The sequence below is a fragment of the Pan paniscus genome, chromosome 20 (genome assembly GCF_029289425.2).
Source record: "Pan paniscus chromosome 20, NHGRI_mPanPan1-v2.0_pri, whole genome shotgun sequence".
In the NCBI taxonomy this organism is placed as follows: Eukaryota; Metazoa; Chordata; class Mammalia; order Primates; family Hominidae; genus Pan; species Pan paniscus.
Genome location: NC_073269.2, coordinates 42,540,890 through 42,563,174, shown reverse-complemented (window position 1 = coordinate 42,563,174; position 22,285 = coordinate 42,540,890). Strand labels below are relative to the sequence as shown.

The 22,285-nt window shown below is 41.8% G+C and overlaps 1 protein-coding gene across 7 annotated transcripts in view; it reads left to right on the top strand.

The window, feature by feature from the left end:
- The first annotated feature begins 37 nt into the window (after nucleotides 1–37).
- ZFP82 (ZFP82 zinc finger protein) overlaps nucleotides 38–22,285 on the top strand; it is a 35,669-nt gene continuing 13,421 nt past the window's right edge. For 2 of the 7 annotated variants that reach the window (XM_034945988.4, XM_008960793.6), the window contains exons 1-4: nucleotides 38–700; nucleotides 9,296–9,382; nucleotides 11,156–11,282; nucleotides 13,174–13,266. In XM_034945988.4, the coding sequence (XP_034801879.1) occupies nucleotides 9,374–9,382; nucleotides 11,156–11,282; nucleotides 13,174–13,266 (229 nt within the window). In that variant the 5' untranslated portion in view covers nucleotides 38–700; nucleotides 9,296–9,373. Of the gene's footprint in view, nucleotides 701–9,295; nucleotides 9,383–11,155; nucleotides 11,283–13,170; nucleotides 13,267–22,285 lie in introns of all 7 variants that reach the window. The other 5 variants (XM_055103075.3, XM_034945986.4, XM_034945985.4 and 2 more) reach the window with 5 other exon arrangements.

Genomic DNA, 22,285 nt, shown 5'->3' with positions numbered 1-22,285 from the left:
TAGCAATAGACAGTACACAATCAAACACGGCTATGTTCCAACAAAACTTTTATTTATGGACACTGAAATTTGACATGTATGATTTTCATATTTCACAAAATATTATTCTCCTTTTCATTGTTTTTACCATTTAAAAATACAGAAATGGAAAATATAGGAACTGGCTTCCCCGAATCTCCGGAGTCACACGGTCTCAAATCCCAACCAGCCACACCCAGTGAAAGAATCCCACCCAGGACCGCGCCAGGGACAGACTCGCAGCGCCGTCCTCGCTCACAGGGCTCCCTAGTTGGCACTATAGAGAGGCGGTCGCGGGCGCCCCTCTTTAACGCGCCAGCCATCTGTCCCCGCTCCCCTCCAGGCCCTGCCGCGCCGTCCCCAGGCGCTAAGGGACTCGAAGCGCAGCCTCGCTGGGACGGACCTAGCTCCGGCTCCGGGTTCACGCAGAGCAGGGACTGCACCAGCGAGCGGACCCTTGAGACTGGCCGCGCCTGCGCACTCCGTGAGCGCGCCCGGCCCTCCCAGCAGCCTCCGCGCGCAGCCCGTTAGGCCCCGGGGATTGTGGCCCGACCCGGCAGCGGCTCCCTCCGTTCGGGCATCGCTGTGCCTCGGGTTCGCGCCCCGAGTGAGCAGTCCTGGCCCGGAGCGTCGGTCCTGGTAATCCGTAGGAAAAGCGCTGCGGCCCAGGGGGTAAGGAGAGGTAAGCGGGGCCACTGCAGTATCGCAGAGGGGCGGGAGCCCGCGCCTCAGGCCCGGGTGTGTGTGTCGTGGGCGTGACGGGGCCGGGGCTGGGACGTGACGGAGTCTGTGCGGCTGACTTGGGTGCAGAGACTATTGTATGAGCGAAGGTTGTTGTGGCCGTGGAGTGCGTGACTGACCCCAGCATCCTCTGCCCACACCGGGCCCAGCTGCAGAGAAATGGCCCTCGGTCAGTTTCTGCGCGCCAAAGACTCCCAGCAGAAACGCGCAGACTAGGCCGGACCAGGTGGCTCACATCTGTAATCCCAGAGCTCTGGGAGAGCGAGGCGGGAGGATCGCTGGAAGCCAGGAGTTCGAGACCAGCCTGGGCAGCAAAGCGAAACTCCCATCTGTAGCAGAAATTTAAAAAATGAGCCGGGTGTGATGGCGTGCTCCTGTGGTCCCAGCCACTCGAGAGGCTGAGGCGGGAGGATGGCTTGAGCCTAGGAGGAGGTCGAGGCTGCAGCGAGCTATGATAGCACCACTACTCTCCAGCCTGGGCAACAGCGAAACAAGGCTCAGACCCGACCTTGGGATAGGAATATTAGAACTGAACGAGCCCCCGCTCCCGCCCAGGCTTGCTCCTGGAAGGGACTCCCACACCACCTCCTCGCGGACCCGGACCCACGCACGTGCACTCACAGCTCTGAAGAGTCCAGCTGCAGGTTTCAGAACCACAGCATTGCTTCCAGGAAGCTATTGTGAACTTCAGTTCTAGCCCCGGGCATCCATGACCCTGGCCTTTCTTTGATACTGGGAAGAGTTAACAACACCGTCTCTCTTCTGTTACTCTGGTTATGTGTGGGTGGGCGGTGGGGGCATTGTGCCCTAATTTAACCATGCGAGGCTGGGCTGCAAGAAAAGCCTGGTTCCCTTCTTAGCCAGTCCTGCCCAACTCTTTAAGAAAAGGGGTCTGAGCGGGAGGAGGAATGAATTGCTGTTGCCTGTTTAAGTCAAGGTCGAGGCGAGTGGGTGTTTCTGCTTTCTTCTGTGAAATGCATTCTTATTTCTTAGGACATGAGAATATTTGTTTCATTCTCCATAAATGTCCTGTCCATTGAGCTGATACCTAGGTCCCCTCCCTAGAGCCTGTATGCACATACCCATTTGGTAGATGTTTTTCATTACTTCTGTGGGCCTTCTTTTAATTACTATGTGTAAAATTCTTAGAACAGTTCCTGAGACCTCGTTAGTACTTAATAAACCTTAGTTATATATTCTTAAGTAGTGATTTGGAGCAATTCTACATCAGCCTTCTATAGATGGGGGGAAAATGAAAATACTAAGCCAATTGTGATGAGTATTTCCTAGTAAAAAATAAATGAGCCAGATCAGATGCTTAAATAGTCTAAAACAGGAATTCTTTTTTTTTTTTTTTGAGACAGGGTCTTGCTCTGTCACCGAGGTTGGAGTGCAGTGGCACAATCTCAGCTCACTGCAACCTCCCTCTCCGTGGTTCAAGCGATTCTTATACCTCAGCCTCCCAAGTAGCTGGGATTACAGGCCTGCACCACCACGCCTGGCTAAGTTTTGTATTTTTAGTAAAGACCGGGTTTTACCATGTTGGCCAGCCTGGTCTCAAACTCCTGGCCTCAAGTGATCTGCCCGCCTCGGCCTCCCAAAGTGCTGGAATGACAGGCATGAGCCACCGCGCCCAGCCTAGAACAGGAATTCTTTTTTTTTTTTTTGAGACGGAGTTTCGCTCTTATTTCCCAGGCTGGAGTGCAATGGTGTGATCCCAGCTTACTGCAACCTCCGCCTCCCAGGTTCAAGCGATTCTCCTGCCTCAGCCACCCTAGTAGCTGGGATTACAGGCATGTACCACCACGCCTGGCTAATCTTGTATTTTTAGTAGAGACGGGGTTTCTCCATGTTGGTCAGGCTGGTCTTGAACTCCCGACCTCAGGTGATCTGCCCACCTTGGCCTCCCAAAGTGCTGGGATTACAGGCATGAGCCACCGTGCCCGGCCATAGAACAGGAATTCTTAACCAGAAGTAATTTGAATTCATTTGAGGCTTTCAGGGGACCAGATACTCTTTGAAATTGTACATAAAATTGTTATAGATATCTGTTAATATGCCACTTTTATGGGGAGAAAATATGTAATTTAATGAGATTATCAAACATGATCCATTAAGATTCAGATCTACTGGCCTAGAATCAAAGTCTGTAACCTTTGAGAATGTTTTTCAATGTTAGACACAAAATTAGTGTCTAATAGTAGGAAACGATTAAATAAGCCACACTCCATGTGATGCAGCTTTTTGCCATTAATAAATACTGTTAATTATGAGAAGGAAAAAAAGCTTGTGATCGATGTTGTCTAAGCAATAGTTTCGAACAAGCTGACTCACGAAACCTTTAATCATGTATGAATCCCTCTTAATAAGCTAGAGATTTATAAAACATTTTGCAAGGATTATACATAATATAAAACTAGTTTCTTAGTGGAGAAAAAAAGATAAACTGTTGTTTACCACACTGTTCTGTCTGCTTTTGTATACTTTTACTGAATTTAGGAATGTTGCTTGATTGTGTTCATTCATAGAAGAATCTTGAGAGTGAAAATAGCCCATCGTTTTGATGAAGAACAGTTAAAGAACTGATGGGTGTTACTTATTTGTGCCACGCTGTTGTTTATTTTCCCAAAACCCACTCATGTCACAGGCTTATAGAATCACAATTTTCTTAACAACTAAAAGATATTCCCTCTTCACAACTCTGTTTTTAATTTTACGTGTATGAAAATAGTTTAATTGGCTGGGTGCAGTGGCTCACGCCTGTAATCTCAACACTTTGGGAGGCTGAGGTGGGCAGATCACCTGAGGTCAGAAGTTTGAGACCAACCTGGCCAATATAGTAAAACCCTGTCTCTACTAAAAATAGAAAAATTAGCTGGGCACAGTGGCGCCTGCCTGTAATCCCAGCTATTTGGGAGGCTGAGGCAGAAGAATTGCTTGAACCCATGAGGCAGAGGTTGCAGTGAGCCGAGATCCTGCCATTACACTCCAGCCTGGGTGACAGAGTGAGACTCTGTCTCCAAAAAAAAGAGAAAGTCCTGGTTTAAGCTGCCAACTATATTTAGCACTATTCAGAACAGATTTTCTCCATCCCCTACCACCCAGTCATCTTCACTCTATAAGAATAAAATTTAAGTTGCCCGTAGTCTCACCATCCACAATAAATATTACTATTCTAATGTTTGCTTTTCCATTTTTTTCTGTGCACTTGTGCACATGTGTTTGTTTTCCAAAATAGAATCACAACAATTGATCATTTAAGGAGACAAAGACTCTGCAACGCTTTGTTTGAAAAAGGAAAAAGAGGTTGGGCCTGGTGGCTCACGCCTGTAATTCCAGCACTTTGGGAGGCCAAGGCAGGCGGATCACCTGAGGTCAGGAGTTCCAGACCAGCCTGACTAACATGGTGAAACCCTGTCTCTACTAAAAATACAAAATTAGCCAGGCGTGGTGGTGCATGCCTGTAATCCCAGCTGCTTGGGAGGCTGAGGCAGGAGGACCACTTGAACCCGGAAGGTGGAGGTTGCAGTGAGCCGAGATCTTGCCATTGCATTCCAGCCCGGGCAACAGGAGCGAAACTGTCTCAAAAAAAAAAAAAAAAAGTATTTAATATGATACCTTATCAAAGCAAAATTCTTGAGCTGGTTTTATGATATGGAATGGTGTCCCTTTGGAGCTACTAGGGATGGAAAGTAACAGGGGCCTTGCTCTACTTTTTGATTTCTGTGAATCCTTTTTCGATAACATTATTAAGAAGAATTACATAGGCCAGGTGCGGTGGCTCATCTCTATAATCCCAACACTTTGGGAGGCCGAGGCAGGCAGATCACGAGGTCAGGAGATCGAGACCATCCTGGCCAACATGGTGAAACCCTGTCTGTACTAAAATACAAAAAATCAGCCGGGTATGGTGGCATGCTCCTGCAGTCCCAGTTACTTGGGAGGCTGAGGCAGGGGAATCACTTGAACCCGGGAGGCAGAGGTTGCAGTGAGCCGAGATCATGCCACTGCATTCCAGCCTGGCAACAGAGCAAGATTGTGTCTCAAAAAAAAAAAAAAAAAAAAAAAGTAGAATTACATTTTCAAGCCTAGTTCTAACATTTATCAATGTTTTAAGAGCAATGCTGAAAAATCTCAAGAAGTTTTTAGAGAAAGGGACTACTATTGAAATTGTTAAAGATAATTTATCAGCAAATACCAAATTTTTAAATTGAAAATTATTGAAGCCAGGTGTGGTGGCTAACGCCTGTCATCCCAGCACTTTGGGAGGCCAAGGCGGGCGGATCACGAGGTCAGGAGATCGAGACCATCTTGGCTAACATGGTGAAACCCCGTCTCTACTAAAAATACAAAAAATTAGCCGGGCGTGGTGGCGGGCGCCTGTAGTACCAGCTACTCGGGAGGCTGAGACAGGCGACTGGCCTGAACCCGGGAGGTGGAGCTTGCAGTGAGCCGAGATCACGCCACTGCACTCCAGCCTGGGTAACAGAGCGAGACTCCGTTTCAAAAAAAAAAAAAAAAGAAAATTATTGAAGATAATTTTTAAAATAATGGAATGAGGGGTATGTGATGTTTTTCACTGAATTTAGTGCTTACAGTAAGCCATTTTAAGTGCTTTATGTATTATGTTCTTAACCTTCACAACAACCCTATAAGGTAGGTACTGTTTATTCCTTAGTTTATATCTGAGGAAACTGAGACACTGAAAATTAATGCGTCCAAATTCTCACAGTTAATAATTCTCAGAGCTCTGTTCATATCCTGAATCTTGATAACAAAGCCTGTATTTTTAATAACTGAGAGTCTGCCACCTCCCAACATTGTACATATTCTTTTAGTCTGACTCCCATAGCTAGTAATTTATCATGAATATCTTCCTTCTTTAATTAATGTGGGCCAATGCCATCATTAATAATTGCATAATGTGCTATAATATAGTAGAACATCATTTATTCAACTTGTTGCCTACTGTTAGGTATCTGATTTCAGGTTGTCGTAAATTCTTCTTTTTTTTTTTGAGACGGAATCTCACTCTGTTGCCCACGCTGAAGTGCAGTGGTGCAATCTCGGCTCACTGCAACCTCCGCCTCCCAGATTCAAGTGATTCTCCTGCCTCAGCCTCCCAAGTAGCTGGGATTACAGGTGTCTGCCACCACACCCAGCTTATTTTTGTATTATTAGTAGAGATGGAGTTTCATCATGTTGGCGAGGCTAGTCTCAAACTGCTGACCTCAAGTGATCTGCCCGCCTCGGCCTCCCAAAGTGTTGGTTACAGGCATGAGCCACTATGCCCAGCCAATAAATTATTCTTTGATGAACTCTCTTGCAATACATCTTTGTATATTTTTACAAATATTTCCTAACGATAAATTCCTAAAAGTGGAATTTCTGGGTTGAATTATGAGACATTTATAAAATACTCACAATATGCCAGATCCTGTGCCAGTCCTTGGGGGAAATACAGTGACCAAAATGACATGGTTGGTATCCTTACGTTGTTTGTTGTCTTTCAAGGTAGATAAGCCTATGCAAGAATAACACTGAGATAGGTGAGGTAAAGTCATTGAAGAATTCATGTGGCATGGCTTGAGAGGTCATGGGAAGCAGACAGCTGATTGTAGCAAGCATTGTCAGGTCACAACCAAATAATACCGAACTCATGGGATTCCTATGGGGTAATGGATTTTATGTAATAAGCATGTTCCTTATAGTTTTTATTTTCATGATGTCGATGCAAATGAACAGGACAAGAAGATTCAGCAGCTCCTAGGTGGGCCTCATGGCTAAAACAACTCTTTCAGAAACAAAACAAAAGCTTGGTCAAGAAGTCATGAGAAGTAGCAGCAGTGAAACAAGGCATTAATTGAAGATGTTTAGCTATGTTTATATAGGCAGAACTCTGACATACATGAACACACTTAGAAATCATAGAGTCAGTTCAGATTTTGGGAGCTGAAATCAACAAAAACCAGTAAAAACATAGAGGCTGCTTTTAGGATATTGAATTTTTTTCTCCAAGTTCAAGGGATGACTACTTTAAAAACTATCTCTTTAACCTAGTTAAAGAACGTTTTCCGCTATGTGAAGTTAAAATATATATTTCAAGTATATATGGTCATGTAGAATTATGAAATAAATGTAAGCGAAAAGGAAATCAAGATCAATATCTATTGATGCCTGTCAGTGTTTCTTTGTGCTGATTTGCATGTATACTTTACAGATGTCCTCATAATGTTCATTTTATTTTTCTAAGAGATTATATATCTTGAATATTTTATATGTCCTTGTGTATTTTCTAAAACTTAGCACTTAGAGATTAATACACATGTGCACACACTCTCTCTCTCTCTCTCACGTCTGTTTTTGCTGTACCTTAACAGGATCATACTACTCACAACTGTTTGTTACTGCACTCTTCACTCAACAAACTGTACTGAACATATTTCCATATTTCCAGTTAAAGAGCTGCATTATCATTTTTAAAATGGCAACAGTTTGTTTTACTCTATGGATGCTTTATGATTTATTTAATCTGTTTTCTTTTTTTTTTTTTTTTTGAGACGGGCTCTTGCTCTGTTGCCCAGGCTGGAGTGCAGTGGCATGATCCCGGCTCACTGCAAGCTCCGCCTCCTGGGTTCACGCTGTTCTCCTGCCTCAGCCTCCCAGGTAGCTGGGCTTACAGGTGCCTGCCACCATGCCTGGCTAATTTTTTGTATTTTTAGTAGAGACGGGGTTTCACCATGTTAGCCAGGATTATTTAATCTGTTTTCTATTGAAGGACATTTAGGTTCTTCCCAGCTTTTTTCCATTATGAACAAGGTCAACATACTCTTACACATACCTTTGATCATATGTACAATTTTTTTTTAATCCCCAAAGTAGAATTTCTGAATCAAAGAGTATGCGTGGTTTAAATGCTGCTTGTACATACTTTAAAATCTATGCAGTCTGCAGTATACTGGTTAGAATGTTCATTTCCTCTCACGCTTGCAAATATGGGTATCGGTACTCAGATACCTGTTGGTGAGCTGATGTGTTATTTTTATTTTATGGTTTTTTTAGTGAATCATGCATGCCAGTTTTCTCTCACTGGAATAGAAATTCTGGGTTTCAGAGACAAGAGCTAGAGTTGAAGGAAAGCTGACTCTATGGTTAGATAAATGATTCCAAATGCAGCTTTGCTACTCATAAACTGCATTTCTACAAGTGATTTTATTTCCTTTTTTTTTTTTTAGATGGAGTCTTGCTCTGTCTCCCAGGCTGGAGTGCAATGGCGCAATCTCGGCTCACTGCAACCTCCGCCCCACTAGGTCCAAGCGATTCTCCTCCCTCAGCCTCCCCAGTAACTGGGATTACAGGCGTCTGCCACCACACCCAGCTAATTTTTGTATTTTTAGTAGAGACAGGGTTTTACCATGTTGGTCAGGCTGGTCTCGAACTCCTGACCTCAGGTGATCCACCTGCCTCAGCCTCCCATAGTGCTGGGATTATAGGCGTGAGCCATCTCGCCCAGCCCAAGTGGTTTTATTTCTCTTCATGTGAATTTCTGATCCATTGCATGGATAGAATAATTATTGGGCTGAAGAGCAATCCTGAGGATATAGTTAATATATATAAAACAGGCCGGGTGCGGTGGCTCAGATCTGTAATCTCAGCACTTTGGGATGCCGAGGTGGGCGGATCATGTAGTCAGGAGTTCGAGACCAGCCTGGTGAATATGGTGAAACCTGGTCTCTACTAAAAATGCAAAAATTAGCCAGGCGTGGTGGTGCGTGCCTGTAGTCCCAGCTACTTGGGAGGCTGAGGCAGAAGAATTGCTTGAACCCGGGTGGCGGGGGTTGCAGTGAGCTGAGATCGTGCCGCCGCACTCCAACCTGGGTAATAAGAGCAAGACTCCATCTCAAAAAAACAAAAACAACAAACAACAACAAAACAACAAAAATATATATATATACACACATACACACACATACATATATAACACCCAACATACTGGAATTCTTGATAAATAGACATTTGTTATTGTCAAATGACCAAGAGCATGAATCCATGCCTGTTCAGCCTAGGTTGTAAGAAAGAGAATGGCAAATGAATTAATTCCAGAAAACAATGTGGATGATTCTGATTCTGACTGGAAAGAGAGAGTGATGAGCCCAGAGGATTTTGAAAGTTGTTCTGGCTTCAAGTAGGGCTGCCAGTGCGCAGTTTTGTCGTGGTAATGGCTGCCAGGCTTGGTCTTTATGAATTTCTCTCTTTGTGTCTGGTGAATCTAAACAGGCCTATGAAACTTTGAAGGAGGAAGATTGTGGTTTAGATGATACAGCCCCTTATCAGCCCTGGAATTAGCAAGGGATTAGACTCGTCCAGACTCCCTCAAATTTCTCTCTCTCTCTCTCTGCCTATGTGTGTGTGCGCGCATGTGTGTTGGAGGAGCTGTGGTGGAGAGATCAGAAGAGGGGAAAGGTCACAGTAACTCAAGTCATTTGGGGATTTCTGAGGTCCATCTGATCTCATGGCCTTGTTTTCCTCTCCCTAGATCAGCCTCTGTGGACTTGGTGCTTCTTCTGGCAAGTAAACCCCAAGGAGGACTGACCAGTTCTTGAATTTCTATACCATGGCCCTTGTAAGTTTTTTTCTCCTCCTAGGAATATTATCATGTTAAGGTTCTGTGACCATTTTTTTATTCTGAAACTTCCTTACTATCAGAGCTCCATCCAAGAACCTTCTTCCAGTTCTTCCAAATCCAGTGGCGGGTGAACCACAATGCTTGTCCTATGAACACTCTTTATTCTAGTCATTGTTCTTATATTTGTTGAACAAATTATTCAGCGTCTCCTATATGTGCTCAGTCTTCTGCTAAATGCTGCAATGGAGGAAAAATGAAATCTCTTAAATATTTGACCATGGGCCCATTTAGCCACTCATAGGAAAACTGAACTTTGAGTTTTCCAAGTACGTAAGATAAGGGTCATGGCTGGGCATGGTGGCTTGCACCTGTAATCCCTCCGATTCAGGAGGTTGACATGGAGGATTGCTTGAGCCCAGGAGTTTGAGGCTCCAGTGAAGCTATGGATGTGCCACTGTACTCCAGCCTAGGTGACAGAGGGAGACCCTGTCTCTTAAAAAAAAAAAAAGTTATAAAACAAAAAGGTAAGAGTTGCTGTTAGTTGGCCTCAGCCTCAGTATATCATAAGATCTCATGTTTTGTGAGGCTTTTAGGACTGAGTAGGGGTGTGGCTAGGTCTTACAGAGAGATCTGAGATCTTCTTTTGGAATTCCTGAGTTACACTCAGGAACAAGATTCCATTTTTGGTTGAACAGGATGTGCTGGTCTAGAATGACATCTTTGTGATTCTGGATTATGCTGTATCAATATCCTTTAACTCAGGAACCAGGAAGGCATACAGTGAGGGATGGAAAGTGATAGCATGTGAGACGGTAATCCAGGTACATAAGTAGTCACGTTGACTCCCAGAATTGAGGAGGATCTTAAGGTTTTGTCCAACCAAAATATCTAAGTATAAAAGAATGATTAAATCTCATATATGCATTGTATAGACTATTATATAACCAATTTTTTTTTTTTTTTTTTGAGACGGAGTTTTGTTCTTGTTGCCTAGGCTGGAGTGCAATGGTGTGATCTTGGCTCACCACAACCTCTGCTCCTGGATTCAAGCGATTCTCCTGCCTTAGCCTCCTGAGTAGCTAGGATTACAGGCATGTGCCACCAGGCCCAACTAATTTTGTATTTTTAGTAGAAACAAGGGTTCTCCTGTTAGTCAGGCTGGTCTCGAACTCCCGACCTCAGGTGATCCTCCCACCTCGGCCCCTCAAAGTGATGGGATTACAGATGTGAGCCACTGCGCCTGGCCTATACAACCAATTTTTAACAGTCGTAATTAGAAAAATGCTTATGATATGATCTGCTTCTAGGATAAACTTAGAAGACATTCTCTAATTGCATTTAGATCCTTTTCTAAGATAAAGATATTGTAGGGAGGGAGACTTTAAAAAAAAATCTGTTCTTTAAGAAGAAAGGGGCGGAAGAACTCACCTTCCTTGGGAATTGATGAGGGAGACATAGTAGGCAAAGGCTTATATACAGTATTTCATTTAATTGGAAAACTGATTTTTTTTTCTTTCCCAGGCGTATCTAGATTATTAAGATTTGCCAGAGTATAAGAGTCTGTGTCTGTAGCAACAGGATCCTTCGGGAACCCAGGCACTTTGCTTCAGGCACGCTCATTTCCTGACTCGCTGTGTTGCAGGCTTCCAGCCCAAGCCTGTTTTCTTGCCATATGATCCACTTCCTGCAATATCTCTTCCCTCTTTTCTCCTTCTACCTTAAAATACATTTTCTTCCATTTCATTTATAATGTGTGGTTTGTCCTTTCAGCGATCAGTGATGTTCAGTGACGTATCCATAGACTTCTCTCCGGAAGAGTGGGAATACCTGGACTTGGAACAAAAGGACTTGTACAGAGATGTGATGTTGGAGAACTACAGCAACTTGGTCTCACTGGGTAAGGTTATCTGCTTCTAGGAATTTAGACTGTGTTCTCTGTAAATCAGCTTTTTCCTGGGGAAATTTCAAGAGTATCTTTTAGGAAGCTATCTAAATTTTTGCTCCACTTTCTAAAGGGAACACTTTGAGCTTTATTTCATTGGAAGTGAGCACCTTCATTAAGCACATTCACCTTCCCCATCCTTAAGTAGCCCTTGGGTCTTAATAATGAAGGGGCTGGGTTTGAGATCTTTGTGATTTGTAGCCTCACCAGCGTCAAAGAAAACAAGTTTCACTTTGTGTTTGAATTCAGAATTGCTTTAGATGTTTTGTTGCTTGTTGGTATATTTTGTAAGGGAAATAGCTAGATCCTGTTTATTGAATTAGCTCTATCAAAATAATACATATGATTTATGTAGTGGTAAAATGGATCAACAGCATGTATTTACAATTCAAGAGAACTCATTCCTTCCATTAATAAACAAACATATTCAGTTTTACCTACTTTTATGATTGAAAATTAAAAATCTAAGAATTGTATTCATGTGTTTTATTGCACAGCAAGATGAGTATAGTTAATAATAATGTATTGTATATTGTATATTCCAAAATAGCTACAAGAGAGTATTTTTAATGTCCTCACTACAAAGAAATGATAAATATTTGAGGTGATGGATATGCTAATTACCCTGATTTGCTAATTCCACAATGACATGTATCAAAACATCACATTGTAGCCTATAAATATATACAATTATTAGTCAAAAGACAAAATAATTATTAGTGAGTATATGGAAAAACTAGAACCCTCATACATTGCAGTGGGAATGTACGATACTATAGATATGACCCTGTAATACTTCTCCTAAATGTTTACTCAAGAGAAATAAAAACGTGTCTATACAAAGATGTATAAGTATTCACAGCAGCATTATTCACATTATCTAAATAAATGGATAAATAAAATGTGGCATAGTCATACAATAGAATATTCATTGAAGGAACAAACTACTGATACATGTTATAGCATGCAAGAATATAAAAAACACTATGCTAAGTGGAAGAAGCCAGATGCAAAAGATTACATATTATATGATTCTATTTATATGAAATGCCCAGAAAAGGCAAATCTATAGAGACAAAAAGAAGATCAATGGTTGTCTGGGGCTGGGAGTAGAAATGAGGATTGACTGCCAGTGACCAACAGGGATATTTGGGGGATGATGGAAATATTCTAAGTTTGGGTTATGATGATGTTTGCACAACTCTGTAAATTTACTAAAAATCACTGAATTGTACACTTAGGTAGGTTTTATGTTATATAAATTATATTGCAGTAAAGCTGTTAAAATCCAAGAACTTTACGTTTAATTTAACATTGTTTGAATATCCAAGAAATAATAGTACATGTCCCAGGAAGCTTATTTTTCCTCTCAGCAAAATAACAATAACCAATAGCTAATGAAATATAAATAGTGTTTGGTATATACTCTAGGCAATGTTTAGATACAGACATATATTAATATAATCTTAACAATAATCATATAGGTACTATGATTATCCCTATTTTATAGGGAAGGAAAAGGTAGCATGGAAGTAACTTGCCCAAGGTCATACAACTAGGATGTGGTTCAGGCAGGATTTGCACCCAGCAGTCTGTCATCTCAACCACTATTGCCTCTGAAAAAGAAACACTTATATGAATATAGATTTTAAAAAGATTTTTTCATTCCCTCTCTAGTCTCTATTTATTGTGTAACCTTAATGTAAATGTTTTTAAAACATCTTTCACTTATTTGTTTTGCCTTATTAATTACTGTTTTGACATATACTTTAACCAAGACTGAATCAAAGTAATTTTGATTTATTTTTTATTTTCATGTACCTTATATTCCTTTTCTTCTAAGCAGGATGCTTCATTTCTAAACCAGATGTGATTTCCTCATTGGAGCAAGGAAAAGAGCCTTGGAAAGTTGTGAGGAAAGGAAGAAGACAATATCCAGGTGAGGGCTAGTTGGGCAGGAAGAAGCCATCACCACAGGGAACCCCAGATCACTGGGGAAGAGGCACATCCTTATGTTGTTTAGAAAGCCCTCTTGAAAGGTCTGTGGCCCAAGGAGGAAAGGTCTGTGACATGGGGAGCAAATTAAGGTCTTAGCTGGGGGATACTAAAAGAAGCACTTATTTGTCCCATTTACCACTCTTCTTTTTTATTATTGTTCTCTCTAGTTTTCCTCTTCCTTAATGGAGCTGAGGGGTAAGGTGGTGCTCTCTTTGGCTCACTGTTGACAACCATTGTATATTTTGATTCAGTTGCTTTCCTCCTTTGCATTTTTTTTTTTTTTCTGAGATGCAGTTTCGCTCTTGTTGCCCAGGCTGGAATGCAATGGCACAATCTCGGCTCACTGCAACCTCTGCCTCCTGAGTTCAGGCAATTCTCCTGCCTCAGCCTTCTGAGTAGCTGGGTTTACGGGCAAGTGCCACCACACCCGGCTAATTTTTGTATTTTTAATAGAGACGGGGGTTTCACCATGTTGGCCAGGCTGGTCCTGAATTCCTGACCTCAGGTGATCTGCCCGCCTCAGCCTCCCAAAGTGCTGAGATTACAGATGTGAGCCACTGCCCAGCCCCTCTTTTGCATTTATAGTGTCAGCTGAAGAATGACAAAGTTCATACATTTGGAAAGGAGAGCTTTATTTTTCATAAAGGATTGCAGCCTGCAAGGCGGTTATTCTGACAGACTGGGAAGTGTAGCCTAGGCTTCTGCCAAGAGACGGGCATTTCGAGGGAGGGAGAGGGTAAGACAGAAATGTATGCTGAATGTTAGCCAAGTATACATATTCAACAGGCTACAGGAGGAGCTATGAATACTCAGGAAAGAGACTGTGCACATGCATATTAGGTTAACATAAGTCCTATGGCCACTTTAGGGTAGAGATTTAACATTTAAATGCATTATAACTAGGACCTATGCATTAAAAGGGTAAATGTAGGACACAAGTCCATGATCTGTGTATCCTTGGGAGACCAGTCAAAACCAGTCCAAGGCTGGAAGTCGTTTATCAAGAAGAAGCTGTGGACTGGAATAGCTGTCATGTTGGAACCATAAAAACAGGAGTGTGGAGTGGTGGGGGAGTGTTCTGATGAAGTAAGCAAAAGGGTCTTTCAGCCTTTTATTTTCTCTAGCTGACTTTTGAGAAAATCTAATGATCAGAAAGGTGAAAGGGATTGGAAGCAAATGGGTCATGACCAGCCTTCTTTCCTGCCATGTGCCATGACTAGGAACTTAAAGTTTGGGGGTCTTTAGCCAAAAGAGGGTCCTTCAGTCTGTCGGGGTTTAGGACTTTTACTTCGGTCTTTAATAAATAGATAGGTGGCCTTGGAGCTGGGCACTGTCACAGACACTATCAATATAGTGGTAAACAACCAATCAAGTTTCCATCCCCACGAAATTTACCTTGTAATAAGAGAAACATAATAACTATAAATAAATAGGAAATACAATGTCAGGTAATGAGAGTGCTATGAAGAAAAGTAAGCAGAGTAAGGGGATGGAGATGTTTGCTGGGAAGACTCTTTTAGTTGTCAGAGAAGCCTTTTTTCCCCCAACTTTTCTCATAAATTAGTAAAGGGAAATAAAAGACTACAAAAATGATATGCTTGATAGTATAATCATATATGTTTTATCAGCAACTAAAGTTTCATATGAATTATTCTAGAAGATAGCTCCTAGTTCACAGAATATCATTCTTATTTGATTTTTCTATCTATGTATCCATCTATCTTCACATTAAGAAGAAACATGGATATAATAGACTCTAGAGAGAATGATCTCATGGTCTTTTGTTTACCTTGTCTGTGCTGTTTTCATCTCTCTTTGCAGCTCTTGTTTCAAAAGGTTTTTTTTTTTTTTTTTTTTTTTTTGCGACGGAGTCTCACTCTGTCGCCCAGGCTGGAGTGCAGTGGCGTGATCTTGGCTCACTGCAACCTCTGCCCCTCCAGGTTTAAGCAGTTCTCTGCCTCAGCCTCTGGAGTAGCTGGGATTACGGGCGTGTGCCACTATGCCCGGCTAATTTTTTGTATTTTTTGTAGAGATGGGGTTTCACCATCTTGGCCAGGCTGGTCTTGAACTCCTGACCTTGTGATCCACCTGCCTCAGCCTCCCAAAGTGCTGGGATTACAGGTGTGAGCCACCACGCCTGGCCTTTTTTTTTTTTTTTTTTTTTTGAGATGGAGTCTTACTCTGTTCCCCAGGCTGGAGTGCAGTGGCGTGATTTCAGCTCACTGCAACCTCTGCCTCCCAGGTTCAAGTGATTCTCCTGACTCGGTCTCCTGAGCAACTGGGATTACAGGTGCCTGCCACCATGCCTGGATAATTTTTTTTGTTGTTGTTATTGTTTTTTGTTTTGAGACGGAGTCTCGCTCTGTCACCTAGCCTGGAGTGCAGTGGCGCGATCTTGCTCACTGCAAGCTCCGCCTCCCAGGTTCATGCCATTCTCCTGCCTCAGCCTCCCGAGAAGCTGGGACTACAGGCACCCGCCACCACGCCCGGCTAATTTTTTTGTATTTTTTTTTTGGTAGAGTCGGGGTTTCACCGTGTTAGCCAGGATGGTCTCAATCTCCTGATCTCGTGATCCGCCCGCCTCAGCCTCCCAAAGTGCTGGGATTACAGGCGTGAGCCACCGCGCCTGGCCATGCCTGGCTAATTTTTATATTTTTAGTAGAGATGGGGTTTAACCATGCTGCTGAGGCTGGTCTTGAACTCCTGACCTCGTGATCCACCCATCTCGGCCTCCCAAAGTACTGGAATTACAGGCGTGAGCCACCACACCCGGCCACAAAAGGTCTTAAAAAATGTTTTTATTCAGAGACATATGTTGTAATTTTGTATTTTGTTCTCTGTATATTCAGGTCTGGCTGAGGACACTTATTTTAGGGTACCAGTTCTTATTTTATAACCATAGGACCATTTCAGTGCCTACAATGTTTGTAATGTTCTATCTTCTGACTTAACCTTCTACCAAAAGAAAGAAAAACATGCTTTTTCCCTCTCATCCCTAATCTTTTTTTTTTTTTTTTTTTGAGATGGAGTCTCGCTCTTCGGTCCAGGCTGGAGTGCAGTGGCGTGATCTCAGCTCACTTCAAGCTCCGCTTCCTGGGTTCACGCCATTCTCTTGCCTCAGGCTCCCAAGTAGCTGGGACTACAGGCGCCCGCCACCATGCCCGGCTAATTTTTTTGTATTTTTAGTAGAGATGGGGTTTTACCGTGTTAGCCAGGATGGTCTTGATCTCCTGACCTTGTGATCCGCCCATCTCAGTTTCCCAAAGTGCTGGGATTACAGGTGTGAGCCACTGTGCCCGGCCCCCTAATCTATTTTAAAATTCACATTCAGGTAATTAAATGACATTTGCAATTATTAACACTCAAAATGTAATGCAGAGGTTCCAAGTGAATAAGATAATATCCATTTAGTCAGGAAGCATTTAGCCAAAATAGTAACTGTTGGCTCAGAGTTAGACATCTTAAACAAGACCATGTATTTTTTTTTCTTCTTTTCTATTCTTCCTTTAAGAAAGTTTGATTAAAGTATAAATAACATGCCTTCAGAAAAGTGGACAAATGACTTTCTTGAGGTGATATTTGAGAAGAGACATGAATTAAGGGCTCAAGACATGTCATTTTCTGGGAAAAGAGCATTATGAGCTGATAGAAAAGGTCTGAGTGGGGCATTAGCCTTGCTAGTCTGAGGAATAACAAAGATGGCCATTATGGTCAGACCAGGGAAAGGGAAAGTAAGAAGCTGAGATCAGAGTTAGGCAAGGACCCGGTAATGTAATCACAAAGAGAAATTGAAAGCCACGGGCTGCTTGTATTCTAAAATGATTTCTCCGGTTGAGTGCAAAAGCAGGAAGCACCGATACTGAGGCAGTTTCAGTTGTTGAGTTAGACAGGGTGGTGGTTTGGATAAGAATGGCATTGTTAGGAAGTAGTAAGAAGCTGTTAGGCTCATGATGTGTATGAAGGCGCTGTCAAAAGAACATGCTGATAGGATTATAAGTGAACTAAGTAGGAAGGAGTGATACAAAAGGAGAAGAAATGAGTGTTGGCTTAAACAACTGGGTGAATAGAAGCAGAATTTACTGAAGTGAGGAAAATAGGAAGAGCAAGTTGGAAAGTTGACACTAAGAGTTTCAGTTTAAGATATTTTAAGTTTGAGATGATTATTATCTGTCCAGTTTGAGATGTTGCGTAGGCAGTTGAATATGTACACCCGGAACTCGGAGCGATTACAGCCTGGTTTATGTTTGGCTGTCTGTATGATTGGAATTTACATTCATGGATCTGGATGTGACCAACTAGGGAAGGCAGGCAGGCCGGAGAACTGACTCATGGGTCACTCCACCCTGTAGACCTTTGAAAGAGGGAAAGAGGGACAACAAAAGAGATAAAGAAGGAGCAGCCACTAAAAAAATTAAAAAAAAAAAGAAGGAGCAGCCATTGAGATAAAATAAAAATAAAGGAAATGTTTCACCATGGAGGGAGTAGAGAATGAGGACTGAGAATTGACCCCAGGTTCCAGCAAGATGGAGAATCCTGGTAAGCTTGTCAAGAAAGATTTTCAATGGAGTCAGGATGAAAGCCCGAGTGGAGTGACTTGATGAGAGAAGGGTTGGTGAGGCAGTAACAAGAATGAGTATAAGACAAGTCTGGAGGAATTATGTATGAAGGGAAGCTGGGAAATAGGGTTGTCAGTTACACTGGGGATATGGGTTAAAAAGCAATGTATTTTATGACATTAGGGCATGTTTGTGTGCTCATAGGAATGATTCTATCGGTGGCGGAAATCAGTGCAGTAGAGAAAGGCATAATTGTCCTTGAGACTGGAGTAAGAAGGGATCCAGTGAGTAAGGGGGAATAAAAGGGAAAAACAGTGTAGTTATGTGTGCAGGTAGGTTGCTCAGGATGGTGGAGAGAAGATAGCATATTCTTCTGTTGCTGTTTTCTCAGTGAAAAAGAAGATCAATAGAATGTGAGAGCATCAATGGAATATTATTAGCATTCAGTATGGGCTTATTCAGGATGTGATTAAAATTGATTCTCCGAAGTACAGTTCCTTAGATGTCAGGTTTTACTATTTTCAGATCTTTGTACATTATCCCTATGTTGAAATGCAAATAGGACTTCCCTGGAACCAAATCTTCTATATCCCAGAACTTCTTGTATCAACAAAGTAAGATGGTTGATACAGTGCCCAAATAGAGTAAGTCTAAGTGATTTATATGACATTTTCTGTTTAATTAAAGGTGGTTCTCTGCAAAGAGGAATCACATTTATGATTTTTTATATTTATATATTTTTACCTGATCAAAAAAAGGACTTTTCTACATTCTCATCAGAAGTGTTTAATGGACTAGAAATCCTTTGATCCAACAGATTTAGGACTGGTAATAGGTCTGTTAGTCATAAAAAAATGGGTCGTATATTTTATGTACATACCATAAAAGTATTATTTTAACTTAAAACATTCAAATGTGTGTCTGTTTGCCAGTATTTTTGATAGTGTCCAAGTCTTCCTTTCCATTGTCTCATTGTATTTCATTTTTCCTCTAAATCACACACATAATATGAAGTCTATTATTTCCAGTTTTATTTATTTTTAAAGTAGAATAGGAACCAAACTTGCAATATGAGTACAGAATACGTCTTGTTATGTTTTCTTTCATTTTTTACTATTGTATTTCCCACACTTAATTTTCGACAGCTGAGATTTTTAGCAATCTGTATTTATCACCAGTTTTCCAAAATGTTCAATTTTGTTTTCATAGAATCAGTTGTTTTCTCATTGTTATTCATGAGTTTACACTCATGAATTTATTTAACATTTATTAAATTAAATTAGATACTTTCAGGAAAAAAGTGAAACGCACCTAAATTTGTTTGGAACAAACATAGTTGCCTCTTGTGAGGTGGGGTGCTTTGTCACCTGGGCCTGCGACTGTGGCTGTATCCCCAGGACATGACCAGCCACTGACCCATCTCTGATACCCTAACCTCTTGTCTGTTGCCTCCTCTGGAGGTAAACAGTAGTAGTTGCTGTCTGGCCTTGGAGAGGTAACCTGAGGGTTAAGTTTATCTGACCACTTTGAACACAGCAGTTACCCTGTGTATTGCCACTGTCTCCACACCTGCTTCTTGCTCAGCAACTTCTTAGTATGACCACCCTTGGTGGGGCACCCTTAGCTTCTGTGCAGGAATCTCTTCCTTGTGATTTGGTATATGATTTCTTCAGTATACACAATGCTAAATACTTCATGAGTGTTTCGAAGTTTTCCTCATAAAGGTTATCCATATATTTTAAATTTTTGTATTATGAGTGAGATCTTTCCCCTCATATTTTATTGTTAAATGTATATTCAAAGGATATTGTTGTTTGTATTTTGATTTTATATCCTGCTACCTTTCTAAATTTTGTTGCCATTTATAATATTTAAACCTTTGAGTTTTCCAATTAGACAGGCATATCCTTTGGAAATAGAGTTTTACCTCTAATTCTTCTACCTCTGATTTTTTTTCTGATTTTTAAATTATGTTGACTAATAACTCTAATACTACATCATTAATAGTAGTGGTAATGTTAGGCAAGCTGCCTTTTTGGTAAGATAATATATACTTTATCATTTAGGGAAGTATCATTACAGTTTCACTGAGCTTTTTAAAAAAAAATCAGGAACATGAAGCAGGAGGATTGCTTGAGCCCACGAGTTAGAGGCGGCAGTGAGCTGTGATTGCACCACTGCACTCCAGCCTTGGTGACAGAGGGTGACGCTGTTTCTTGGGAAAACAAATTCAGGAACAGTTTTGGTCTTTTTTTAGTTACCTTTTCAGCATCTACGGAATTGATTGTGTGATTTTTTTTTTCTCCTTCACTCTGTTGGTATATTGAATTGTCTTAATAGATTTCCCCATATTGAACCATTGAAACTTTTTTTTTTTTTTTTTGAGATGGAGTTTTGCTCTTGTTGCCCAGGCTGGAGTGCAGTGGCGTGATCTTGGCTCATTGCAACCTCTGCCTCCTGGGTTCAAGCGATTCTTCTACCTCAGCCTCCCAAGTAGCTGGGACTACAAGCATGTGCCACCACACCCCGCTAACTTTTGTATTTTTAATAGAGACAGGGTTTCACAATATTGGCCAGGCAGGTCTTGAACTCCTGACCTCATGATCCACCCACCTTGGCCTCCCAAAGTGTTGGGATTACAGGTGTGAGCCACTGCGCCCGGCCTACAACATTCTTGTAATAAACACCCCTTGGGTCTTTCAATGTGCTGTTTTATTAGATACTTAGAATTTTTTCCTCAGTGTTCAGAAAATTGGTGTGTAGTTTTCTTTTTGTGAGCGATCTTTATATCAGTATCACTTTATGAAAACAATTTGGAAGTCCTGATCTTCTTAGTTGAAAAAGAATTTTGATAGCCTGTCTTTAAAGCTTAAATAAGTTTTGTAAAGCTTTATTCTTGGGAAAAGGGATGGTAAGTCTGATCACATTCTCTATTTGCTCTATGGGAATTGATCTATATAAACATTTTATTAACATCTATCTCTTCCATGATCAGTTTTGATAAATTATATTTTTCTAAAAAATTATCCATTTTAGGCTGGGCACGGTTGCTCATGCCTGTAATCCCAGCACTTTGGGAGGCTGAGGCGGGTGGATCACAAGGTCAGGAGTTCAAGACCAGCCTGGCCAAGATGGTGAAATCCCGTCTCTACTAAAAGTACAAAATTTAGCCGGGTGTGGTGGCATGTGCTTGTAATCCCAGCTACTTGGGAGGCCGAGGCAGGAGAATCGCTTGAAGGTGGTGGGGCGTGGCGGGGGGCCAGCAGGTGGAGGTGCAGATTGCAGTGAGCCGAGATTATACCACTGCACTCTAGCCTGGGTGACAGAGTGAGACTCTGTCTCAAAAAACAAAAAAAAAACCAAATTATCCATTTTAGCTGTGTTTTCAAATTTATTAGCATAGTCATCTGTCCTCTGTATTCATGATCATTTTCATTTGTTCTTTCTTATTTCTATGTCTGTGCTTTCTTGCTGTTTTCATTATCTTAATCATGGTTTACATTTTGTTGATTAAAAAATTGGTTTATGAGGCCAGGCGCGGTGGCTAACGCCTGTAATCCCTGCACTTTGGGAGGCCGAGGCGGGTGGGTCACCTGAGGTCAGGAGTTTGACACCAGCCTGGCCAACATGATGAAACCCGTCGCTAGTAAAAATACAAAAAATTAGCTGGGCGTGGTGGCGTGTGCCTGTAATCCCAGCTACTCAGGAGGCTGAGGCAGGAGGATTGCTTGAACCCGGGAGGCAGAGGTTGCAGCGATCCAAGATTGTGCCACTGCACTCCAGCCTGGGCAACAAGAGCAAAACTCCATCTCAAAAAAAAAAAAAAATTGGTTTATGCTTTATTACTTCTATTTCTGTATTCTAACTAATTCTGCTTTTATATCAGTTAATATTTTTCTTCTGCTTTGCTTCAGCTTAATTTTATTTTCTTTTTTTGAGTGAGACTTTTAATGATGTTTTTCACTTTTATTGCTGTATTTTAGTTTGCAAATTTTCTTATAAGCACTATGGTTATGTTTTATAGATACTTATATGCAGGTTTTCAAAATGTAGGCTTAATTTTTTTTTTTTTTTAAAGAAACAGAGTCTTGCTCTGTCACCCAACCCAGAGTGCAGTGGCATAGACAGAGCTCACTGCAGCCTTGACCTCCTGGGCTCAAGCACTTCTCCTACCTTAGTCTCCCAAGTAGCTGGGACTATAGCACACACTACCATGCCCAGCTAATTTTTTAATTACTTTATTTATTTATGTATTTGTTTTTTGAGACGGAGTCTCGCTCTTTCACCCAGGCTGGAGTGCAGTGGCGTGATCTCGGCTCACTGCAAGCTCCGCCTCCCAGGTTCGCGCCATTCTCCTGCCTCAGCCTCCTGAGTAGCTGGGACTACAAGCGCCTGACACCCCGC